The sequence below is a fragment of the Mastomys coucha genome, unplaced genomic scaffold, assembly GCF_008632895.1.
Source record: "Mastomys coucha isolate ucsf_1 unplaced genomic scaffold, UCSF_Mcou_1 pScaffold5, whole genome shotgun sequence".
NCBI classification, from domain to species: Eukaryota; Metazoa; Chordata; class Mammalia; order Rodentia; family Muridae; genus Mastomys; species Mastomys coucha.
This window is the reverse complement of record NW_022196911.1, coordinates 116,664,728-116,675,196: the sequence shown is the minus strand read 5'-3', so window position 1 is coordinate 116,675,196 and position 10,469 is coordinate 116,664,728. Positions and strand designations below refer to the sequence as shown.

The window sequence follows — 10,469 nt, the reverse complement described above, 5'->3', positions numbered from 1 at the left end:
AAAAAAAAAAAAAAAAAGAATAGGTCAGATGTGCCACTGTTTAAAGTACGGAGGGCCAACGAAGGGAGAGGCGAGCGAGCCTGCTGCTAAGGTACAGAGCCACTGCTCCTGGTCTGCAGGTGACCCATGCTCCACTATGTCTGCTTCCTCTCCTGTTCCCTGCAATGTGTTGCATCCACCGCCTGAGAACACTAGGTCCACTGTTGATGACCACAGTGGCAGAGCGAGCTGTTCCTCGCTGGACCCTCAAGGGCTCCCCACTCTGTACAATACACCTAGATTCCCAGAGCCAGGCCCTGCCCTCCACACCCACTGATGTCTGGGCCATCCTGTCCTGTGGCCACCTCCTTAACTGTCCATGCACCACCAAGAGCCTGCCAGCTTGTTTGGAACCCAGAACACTGTTTCCCAGTGATTTCTCTAAGGCCTGGCCTGGTGCTGAGCAGCCTGGCACCAGTCTGAGTCCTTCTCTGCTAGGCAGGCTCTTTTTTCCCCTCTGCAGGAAGCCACTGGGCCTGGAGGCCCCCGAGCTATCAACAATCTTCGAAGATCTAACAGCACTACACAGGTCAACCAGTCATGGACCGGCTCCAGGTAACTTCTGTGACTCCTGGTCCCCTCGACCTCTTGAGGTGCTCTTGTTCCATCAGGTAACTCCAGCCACCCTTCTCCTTCCTCCCTAGCCCTTCCTGCAGCTCTGTCCATTGTGATCTCTGCTGGGCAGGGGGATCTGGTGGCCCCTCCCCTGGGAAAATAGGGGCCACACTCCTGCCGGGATGTAGCAGCTGAGATAGCACGCCATACTCTCCAGATGTGTACTCTGCCAAACTGCTGGTGGCTGAAAATGCAGGATGTCCTTGGGGTTTGCATGTGAGACAGTGCTAGACATCAGGTGTATGCGGGGCGCACATGCACATGTCTGGTGTGTGGTATACATGTGTGACGGTGCTGGACATCAGGTGTATGCGGAGCGCACATGCACATGTCTGGTGTGTGGTATACATGTGTGACGATGCCGGACATTAGGCGTATATGGGATGCACATGTCTGTGGCATATGGATTTGTGGGGTATGCTTCATGGGTGGCATGTATTATGGAGTATTCGTAGTTTGTGGTTGTTTGTGTGATATGGATGCTGTGTATTATGGGTGTACAGGTGTGTGGTTGTGGGCTTGGTGCATATAGTGTGCATGCGTGCACATGTGTGTGTCCGTGTGATGTAGTGCATGCGTGTGTGGTGTGGTGTGGTATGTGTGCATCTTTGTGTGTGTGTGTGTGTGTGACTGTGTGGCATGGTGCATGTGTGCATGCATGTTTGTTCGTATGTGTCTGTGTGTGTATAGTGTGTGTGTGTATTTGTGTGTGGGTCTTTGTATGTGTGGATGTGTGTCTGTGTGTGTAGTGCGTGTCTGTGTGTGTGGTATGTGTGTGTGGTGTGTGTGTGTGTATGTGTGTGTGGTGTGTATATGTGTGTGTGGTGTATGTGTGTATGTTATGTGTATGTGTCTGTGTGTGTGTATGTGTCTGTATGTGTATGTGTCTGTGTGTGTGGTATGTGTGTGTGGTGTGTGTGTGTGTAGTGTGTATATGTGTGTGTGGTATATGTGTGTATGTTATGTGTATGTGTCTGTGTGTGTGTGTATGTGTCTGTATGTGTATGTGTCTGTGTGTGTGTTTGTGTTTGTGTGTATGTGTGTGTCTGTGTGTGTAGTATGTGTCTGTGTGTGTAGTGTATGTGTGTGTATGTGTGTATATGTGTTTGTGTGTGTGTTTGTGTATGTGTGTCTGTGTGTGTAGTGTGTGTGTATGTGTCTGTGTGTGTGTGCATGTGTGCACGTACACACATGCACTTGCATAGTGTAGTTATGCTTATTAATGACATCCAGGAAACCCTTTGCAGACGTACCTACACTTCTCTGGCTGTGGGAGAGCAGGCCTAGTTCTGTTAGCAGTTGAATGTCTTAGTTCTTTCCGGTTGGCTCTGATAAAGTACCCTGACAGGAGCCATCTGGAGAAGAACTTGCTCCTTCTGAATCACGGTGCAGTCTGTCACTCAATGAAGTCAACAGAGCAGGAGCTGGAAGCAGCTGGTCACCTCTGCAATGGAGGAGGACAACGGATGTGACCTTCTCAGCTGCCTTTCTCCATGTGTGCAGTCCAGGATCCCAACCAATCAAGAACTGGCGTTGGCCACATGGGGAAGAAAGAGTGGGCATGTCTTCCCACCTCAAATTAACGGACCATAATGTCATGCTTAGAGGCCAGTTCCTTGATGATTCTAGATCTTGTTTAGCTAACAAACCCAGCACAGCTCCACCTCTTATCAGCCTGGTACCACATATGTCACTCTGAAGTCACAGCCTCCCATTCCTCATCCTTATATGCTCCTGACCATGTTATAATAGAAAATGCTCTTGGTCCAACTTAAAAGCTCAGTAGTCTGTAACAGTTAGCTGGGCTCCAAAAGGCTTGGTTCCCCCGTGCACATTCTGGAGTCCCCTTGACAGCTTCCTGCATTGCTTGCTCGGGTGTCCCATGTAGCCTTACTACTCGCAGCCTCCCCGACGGACCCCGTGATAACTCTTGCAGTCTGCATGCTGTGATAGTGCCAGCACCGAGTCCTGCCAGCCCACGGTGTATCTGGGCACGGCTGAGCCACTGTGCAAGCTACAGTGGTGCCTCGGCAGCTATAGCAGGACAATGGTTCCCTTGCCAGTTGTTTTAGAGCATGGCATCCCTGAGACTCTTGCAGGCCTATTGTGAACTGTCACCTGGGTGCTGGGAACCCAGCTTGGGTCCTCTACAAGAGCAGCCAGTGCAGGTAACAGCTGAGCTGCCTCTTCAACCCCTATGAGCGTCTTGCTTTCAATTTTACATCCCGGAGCCTTTGATAGTGGGGTCTGCCTTCAAGGAACTTTTCCTATTGTCCAAGTGCAAAAAATGTGTGTCCTCTTCCAGCTGTAGCTGCTTTGTGTGCCTTTCTCATCAGGCTGCCCTCTCCTTCTACCTACTACAAGCCTTTAAAATCCTGCTCCTAGGCAGGCGGTGGTGGCGCACACCTTTAATCCCAGCACTTGGGAGGCAGAGGCAGGTGGATTTCTGAGTTGGAGACCAGCCTGGTCTACAGAGTGAGTTCCAGGACAGCCAGGGCCACACAGAGAAACTCTGTGTCTTGAAAAACCAGAAAAAAAAATCCTGCTCCTGAGTTTTTTTCCTTGGTTTTCAATGAAATCTGACTAAGAGTCTTAGCTTAGATGTCCTGCCAGATAAACTGGTCTGTTGCTTTTGAATTCAGCCTCACCTAAATTTCAGGACTCTTACAAAATGTAGCCAGATTTGTTGCTACACTGTATGACTATCACCGGAGCTCGTGGCAACTTCTTGCATTGGGGCCAACAAGGAGTGGGGAGGAGCATGCTAAACCAGAAGTGTAGCCTGGAAAGCCTACCCTACTCACACACTTCTGTCACCCAGACCCCACTTCCTAAAGGCTCCACAAGCTAGGGACTGAATGCTTAAGGGACATTTCAGATTCACCCAAGACATTCTGACTTCATGCGGTGCTGTGGCCCTGGAAGGGCCTCACTTCTTGTCTTCTGCTCCTGTATCTTACTGTGCTGGCCCCAAGCTGTCTCCTGTCTTTCCAAAGCCATGCAGGGATGACGCTTGCCAGAGGAGAGCTCGTCAGTGCTGTGGGCCCTCTCTCTGGTCCTTCTTTCTTTGTGACTCTTTCATAAGCTCTGCTAACTTCCACCAACCCTAGTATCCGTGAGAGTCTTGCATATTTCTTGCTAGGTTGTCCGAGACCTCTCAGTCCCTGCCGTTGCATGCTGGGTCTTCATCCCCATTTCTGATGGGTTTTAGTGTTGACCCTGGCCTGGTTATCTTTCTGGATTTTAGCACTGCATTGTGTCTAGCTTCTTTACCGTCTGTGAATCAGGACAAATCCTTTCCCTTCGACTTCCTTGCCTTCCATGTTTAGGTGGACTGAGCCCACCCCTCCAACACTGTGTCTTGGCCTTTGTTAGGGGTGATGGCTGAAGCCTGTAACAGGTGTGGAGTCTGTCAGTGTGGCAGTCTTGCCAGGGGTACATCTGGGCTGAGAAGAGACATCTAGGAACTGATGGTCCCTCGCCCTCCTTTTTCCCTAGTGTGGAAATGGCAGTCCAGAGCCAGGGATGCCAACTTTGCTGACCTACAATTCGTGTACCATACAACCCACATCTCAAGAGCACCTCAGATATATGCTTATTTGTTGGTGCTGGAGATGGAACCCAGTGCCATGCACACACTAGGCAAGCACTCTGCGCTGAGCCAGATCTTGGCCCACTTGATATTCTGAGTGCAGCCAGCATCATGGCCCTGTCTAGAGCATCCTTCACCCCATAGCTACTAAGGCTCACTGTGTCCTCTACCAGTCTGCATTTTGTCCCTGTGGATCTATCTGCCTGCTCTGGACATTTCTTATAATGAGAATGAGATGCCGTGTGGCCTCCTGTATGTGGCCCTTCCGCTGAGGTGATGCTTTCAAGGCTCATTGTGTGGCATTGCTTCATTCGGGTATGATGCTGTGCCTCATCGCTCTGTGCAGTCTTCACTCAGGTATGATGCTGGGCCTCATCGCTCTGTGCACAGTCTTCACTCGGGTATGATGCTGGGCCTCATTGCCCTGTGCACAGTCTACTCGCCTCCAGAGCTTTGTGCCTCACACGGGGCGTTGCTCCATGCCCTTTCATTCCATCAGGTTCAGACCTTGGGCATAGTATGTCCATGGCCCCTGGGGGAGTTCCTGCCATCTAGCTGATCTTCCTTGTTGCCTCCGACTTTTTTGAGCCGACTGCTGTGTGACTCTTTGTGTATAGGGGGGAATGAGAGTAATGGCAGTAACTGGTAGCCACATGTCCTAAGGCTTCTGATCCTCAGGCTCATTATAGCTACCCAGACTTCCAGACCTTGTCCACTGAGGCATCTCTGCCAGGTATGAATGTATGTTAGGGTTAAGAAACATTTTTTTTATGTATATAATGTTTGCTTCTATACATTTATATGCACCATACATGTACCTGCTACTCTCAGGCCGGAAGAAGGTGTCAGATCCTCTAAAAATGGAGTTACCTAGGGTTGTGAGCCTCTGTGTAGGTGCAGGAAACCAAAAGGTCCTGTGCCCAAACAGCACGTGCCCTCATCCTGTGCCAACTCTCCAGCCTCCTGTCCTGGAATCACGCCCTCTTGCCTTCTGTAGGACACATGCCTGTCTTCCTTCCTGGCACCCCTAACCCTTGACTTTGTGTGCGTTCCTCTCTCTGACACAGGCCAGCAGAGCCCACCGACTTCCTGATGCTCTTTGAGGGCAGTACCAGTGGGAGAAGAAGGGTGGCCAGTCTTAGCAAGGTGTCCAGCGAGAAGGGAGCCACGTGGAACGTCCTGGTAAGGGGAGGCAGGAAGCAGCCATGAGTCCCTGAGATCCTGCCAGAATCACCATCAGGTTCCTTCCACATCCTTCCTGCCTCTGCAGAGAGGCAGCTGTGGCAGGGAGGGTGTGTCCTGGGCTCGATGAGCTTTGGTCCAAACACTGATCCCTTGGGGATAGCATCTGGGCCTCATGACACATAAGGGCCTGCTCTTGGTATTGGGCTCTGCTCCTAGTGTCCCAGCTGAGAAGTATCCATGTGATCCACAGGATGACCGGCCTAGGGGCTTGGCTTTGCCAGCCAGTGCTCAGGGTCCCAGCAGCCTCGACTGTGCCTTGGGCCCACGAAGGAAGGAGTGTTCCCTGGCACCCAGCTTCACTGCTAACAACAGGTATCATTCTACCACACATACCCAGCCCAAGAATACTTCGTCTTCCATGTAGCTGGATCAAGCTATTTCGTACTGAATGGGGAAATCGGTGACCAAACGAATAGCTTTCTCCTCAGCCAAAGGAAGAGCCTGTAAGGTGGTAGCTTGCACAAAAGGAACCTGTGGCCACTGTTTAGACAGCAGCAGTGCTCGGCCTGTGGCCACTGTTAGACAGCAGCAGTGCTCGGCCTGTGGCCACTGTTAGACAGCAGCAGTGCTCGGCCTGTGGCCACTGTTAGGCAGCAGCAGTGCTCGGCCTGTGGCCACTGTTAGGCAGCAGCAGTGCTCGGCCTGTGGCCACTGTTAGGCAGCAGCAGGCTCGGCCTGGCCTCCCGAAGGCTCTTCTCCTTTGGAGGAGCCTTTTTCCAGAAGCCTTAGTCACCCAGCTGTGCTTTCCAGAAAGGTCAGGTCCAGGAGGTTCCTCGGGGCCAGCTGTCTCTAATTTGGAAGGCTTATTTGGGAGGTGTTACCTTTGGGGCTCCCAACCTGCCTGCCAAGGGTGAGCCTGTGTCAGAGCTGTGCTTGTCACTCTTGGGGTCAGGCTCACCAGGGACATGACAGACCAAAGCACGTCGGAGGGAGAGCAGTGACCAACATGGCAGGTGCTAGTGCTGTGGCATCACTGATTAACCAGGAGAAGCACACTCTGAGCCATTTTCAAAGCACAAGTGCACCCCTCAACCTTGGGGGTTAGGAGACACCATCCACTCTGGGTGCAGGAAAGGACTGTTGGCTGCTGGGGTGTAGGCCATAGGCTCCCAGATGTGCTTGGTCATTGACATAGTATGCACTGAGAGTTTATACAGCAGCATGTGCCACAAACCAAACCTGATTGATTGCCTCCTCCAACCTCCTCTCCTTCCTGGTCTCTCTGACAGGAGCAACAAAGGAGCTGTGGGCAACTGTGTCACCACCATGGTGCATAACCACTATGCCTCCTCGAAGAAGGTGTCGCCCCCCAAGAGCTCCAACCAGACAGCCCCCTCCCTCAAGTAAGGCCTGCTTGCATGCATACAGGAAGCATATGGCCTGGGGGAGTGTCGCAGACTGGGATTTCTTACGGGGTCCCTTGTTCCGCAGGACGAGGGGTTCTGGCCAGGTGTGCACGGGATTCGGCTTTGAAAAACAGACTAGACACGAGTGGTGTAAGGTCTGAGTGTATTTCTTTAAAAATGACATGAGGCTTTTACAATCATTGCAAAAGAGAAATGAAAAATCTGGCAGCTCAACAGTTGAGGTACATCTGAGGCTACCTGAAACATACTGGGTCTAAAGCAGCAGCTATCTCCTCTGAACTGGTGCTGCATCCCCAGGGCCCAGAACACTTGGGCCCGGGGGACTGCGAGAGATACATGAATCTGAGTCCTAGCCCATCTAAGTTCTAGTGCTAGTCCTGCATGTGAGTCCAAGTCTTTCTTCTCTCAGTCCTTCTGCTAGACTCAAGTCACGTAGGCAAGCGACCCCCCACACCGAGGTCAGCAGGGTCTGGTAGCTAGGTGTGAAACAGGAGGAAGAGGGGTGGAGCCCTCCCTGTTGAGGTATTCTTATGCTAATTTTCTGGTTCTTGCTGGAGGCAGGCAGAGGGGAATCTCGACCTAACACTTTCAGCTAATGTCTTAGAGTGAGAGAAACCTTTCAATTACTCTCTAGTACTTAAAACATTAAACTAGGATAGTTGGAAACATTGTGTCGGCCAGGAGACAATGCCCAATCTTAACCATTTACAAATCATTACTTGGGGTACCTTTATGGCTAATTATGAGGCCGTGTTGATGATTGGAAAGACTAATCTGAGTTAGGGGATACCAGCGACTAGTCTGAAATCCAGGAGGCACAGAACCCCTTTTGGGGCCTTATTGCCTCTTATCCTTTATCAGGATTTTATCCCCGATATTATGGATGTGACTGGAGTAGACGAGTGTGCGTGGCAGGGGAGGGCCCCAGGTAGGTGTGTGTGTGTGTGTGTGTGTGTGTGTGTGTGTGTGTGTGTGTGTGTTAGTGTGAAGATGCTGACCCTGTGGCAGGGCTTTTGGCTAAGGCAGCCTCTTAGGGAGAACAAACAGCTAACTAGGGAAGCTCAGGTCTCTGCCCATGGAGGAGCCCTGGCAGGAAGCTCCTATGCACATACAGAACCACATACCACAGCTGGGTAATTGAAGCCCTGTACCTCTGATGGGGCTTCACTTAGAATCATGGTTCTTAGAATTGTAGAGTCTGTCTGGCTCTAGACTTCTGTACTGAGAACCTCTCTCTGTTTATAAAATGTAAAGGACATTTACACAGGTGCCAGCCAATGGGATTTGAGGGTATAGGTAGTTCTGGGGGCCAGCAAGGTGGAGGTGAAAGGTCAACCTTGCACCATGGTTCATGGGCCTCCTCCAGGCTTGGAATCATGGGATGGGCTGGGGACCTTGCCTGGAGCTGTGGACACAGCTAGGCTTCTCTCTGTCCCCTCAGCAATATTGTGAAGGCAGCAGCTCGTGAGGGCGGTGAGGGCAGCGACCTGGGGAAGCCGCGGAAGAACTTCTCCAGTGGCAGTCAGTCCGCTCGGGGCACCACAGGCTTGCTGAGGCGAAAGGAGGTGACTGAGGAGGAAGCCGAGAGGTGACTTTCCTCAGGGGTTGTGGGGCAAGGGGCTCGGAACCTATGACTGTAATGATAAGAGTTTTCACCTAATAGTTGGTTTTTAGACAACATGAATGGGAAGCCCATACTTGCTGAGACGCCACATGTCTAAAGTGCAAAGGCAAGATGGTTATACAGGGGGGAAGGGGCTGTAGTTGCTTGGGACGTGACAGGAACCAGGGTACTGAAGGGATTGTTCTCTGAGGGTGATGAGAATGTTCTAGAATTGGATTGTGCTTATGGATGCACAACCCTGTAAATTTGCCTCAGAAAGCATTGAATTGTCTGCCACAAACAGGAGGGTTCTATAGCACAGTAATTATACCTCTGTGAAACTGGTGATTAAAAACACATTTAGCAGAAAGAAGATAAAAGACTGAGGAGAACAAACACCTGCCTGTGGGGCTACAGCGGTGGGCACAGGCGGGGCCTTCCGTGGTTACCATGTGTGAGGCTGTCCTTGACAGTGCCCTCTGAGGCTACAGAGGTGGGCAACGGCAGGGCCCTCTGTGGCTACCATGTTAGCTCCTTGCCAGGACCCATTAGCAGGTGAATAGCTGCATTGGGGGCTCCCAGGTGGCCTCAGGACTTCCATCCAGACCACCCACCTGGCCTGTGACTCCAGGCGGAGTATGGGGGAGGAGTCCTGCAAGTAGGCAGTGGGAGGGAGGGTGCTGGGAGGCAAGGCCAGGCCATCAGCTCCCCAGAGCCTCATTGGTGCTCCTCTGGATGGGCCTCACTGCAGAGCCAGGGCAAGTGACAGGCAGCTGGAGGTACTTGGTCCTCTGTCGTTACCCTTGGCAACGATCTGTGCATAGCCCTTCTAGTCAGAGTTGAGGGGTTTGGTTTAATCAGCTTTATTTAGTTATTACTTGCTTTCTTACAGTACTGGGATGCGACCCAGAGGTTTGCATATACTCAGCAAGAGCTATATACACTGAGCTCTCTCCCCAGCCCACTGGGTTTAGTTTTAAAATGTTCCCACTTGCCAAACGTATGTGGTTGCACACGCTTACGTTCCCAGCGCTTGGGTAATAGAGGTAATAACAACTACTAGAACCAGTAGTTCTAGGCCATCCTCAAGTACATGGTGAATTTGAGGCCAGAGTGGAACATGTGACACTCTGGCTCAAAAACAAATAAGTGACCGGGTGTGATGTCACACACCTTTAGTCCCAGCCCTCGAGAAGCAGAGGAGGAGGATCTCTGAGTTCAAGGCCAGCCTGGTTTGGACTATTGCACTCTAGGACAGCCAAGGCTACATAGAGAGACCCTATCTCCAAAACAAAGCAAACAATCCTCAAATAAGTAACACTAAAAATAATTAGGCTATTTCAAGTTCCCCCAACCCTTCTGCATACCCACCGTGTGTGTGGTCTCCTCTTCTGCCACAACCACCGACATGTTTGTCTCGTGTGCTGTTGTGTTCCTGGCTGTGGGGTGCTGGGGCTTGGTCTTGCTCTCAAACAGCATCCTGTTACAGCCTGGACACGCTGTCCAAGCCTGCTCTACACTGACACCTGCATCCTTCCTGGGTTGTTTTCTAGGAGGGTGGGTTTAAGTTTTAAAGGAGTCTAGAAGGGCTGGCCTTCCCCATCATAGCCTGGTGAGAAGGGCCGTGTGCAGCCACCACCATCTCTTTCCATCTGGACACTTGACTAACAGCTTCTTGTTCTGGGGTACAGGGATGTGGGGACCCTTTCTGGTCCTGAATCTAGTTCTCTGAACAGGTTCATCCATCAGGTAAACCAGGCTGCAGTCACCATCCAGCGCTGGTACCGCTGCCAGGTCCAGAGGCGCCGAGCGGGAACAGCAAGCCTCGAGCACCTGCTGGCATCCAAGCGAGAGGTCAGTCTGATTGTGGGCTGGGCATAGATTCCTCAGAGTCTCCCCCGCTGCTGTGCATACAGCAGGGACTGCATTAAGTGCCATTCTTTTTCTTTTTTGTTGTTTTGTTTTTTTGTTTTTTGTTTTTTGTTTTTTGTTTTTTTTTTTTGAGATA

At 51.3% G+C, this 10,469-nt stretch overlaps 1 protein-coding gene across 3 annotated transcripts in view; it reads left to right on the top strand.

The window, feature by feature from the left end:
- Nucleotides 1-10,469, top strand: part of Cep131 (centrosomal protein 131) — a 25,113-nt gene that overhangs the window by 5,052 nt on the left and 9,592 nt on the right. For all 3 annotated transcript variants that reach the window (XR_004113380.1, XM_031352818.1, XM_031352817.1), the window contains exons 3-8: nucleotides 503-594; nucleotides 5,314-5,428; nucleotides 5,682-5,803; nucleotides 6,721-6,834; nucleotides 8,300-8,446; nucleotides 10,198-10,315. Coding sequence is in view for 2 of the 3 variants with exons in the window: in XM_031352818.1 (XP_031208678.1) it covers nucleotides 503-594; nucleotides 5,314-5,428; nucleotides 5,682-5,803; nucleotides 6,721-6,834; nucleotides 8,300-8,446; nucleotides 10,198-10,315 (708 nt within the window). In the remaining variant the exon portion in view is untranslated. The remainder of the gene's footprint in view (nucleotides 1-502; nucleotides 595-5,313; nucleotides 5,429-5,681; nucleotides 5,804-6,720; nucleotides 6,835-8,299; nucleotides 8,447-10,197; nucleotides 10,316-10,469) is intronic.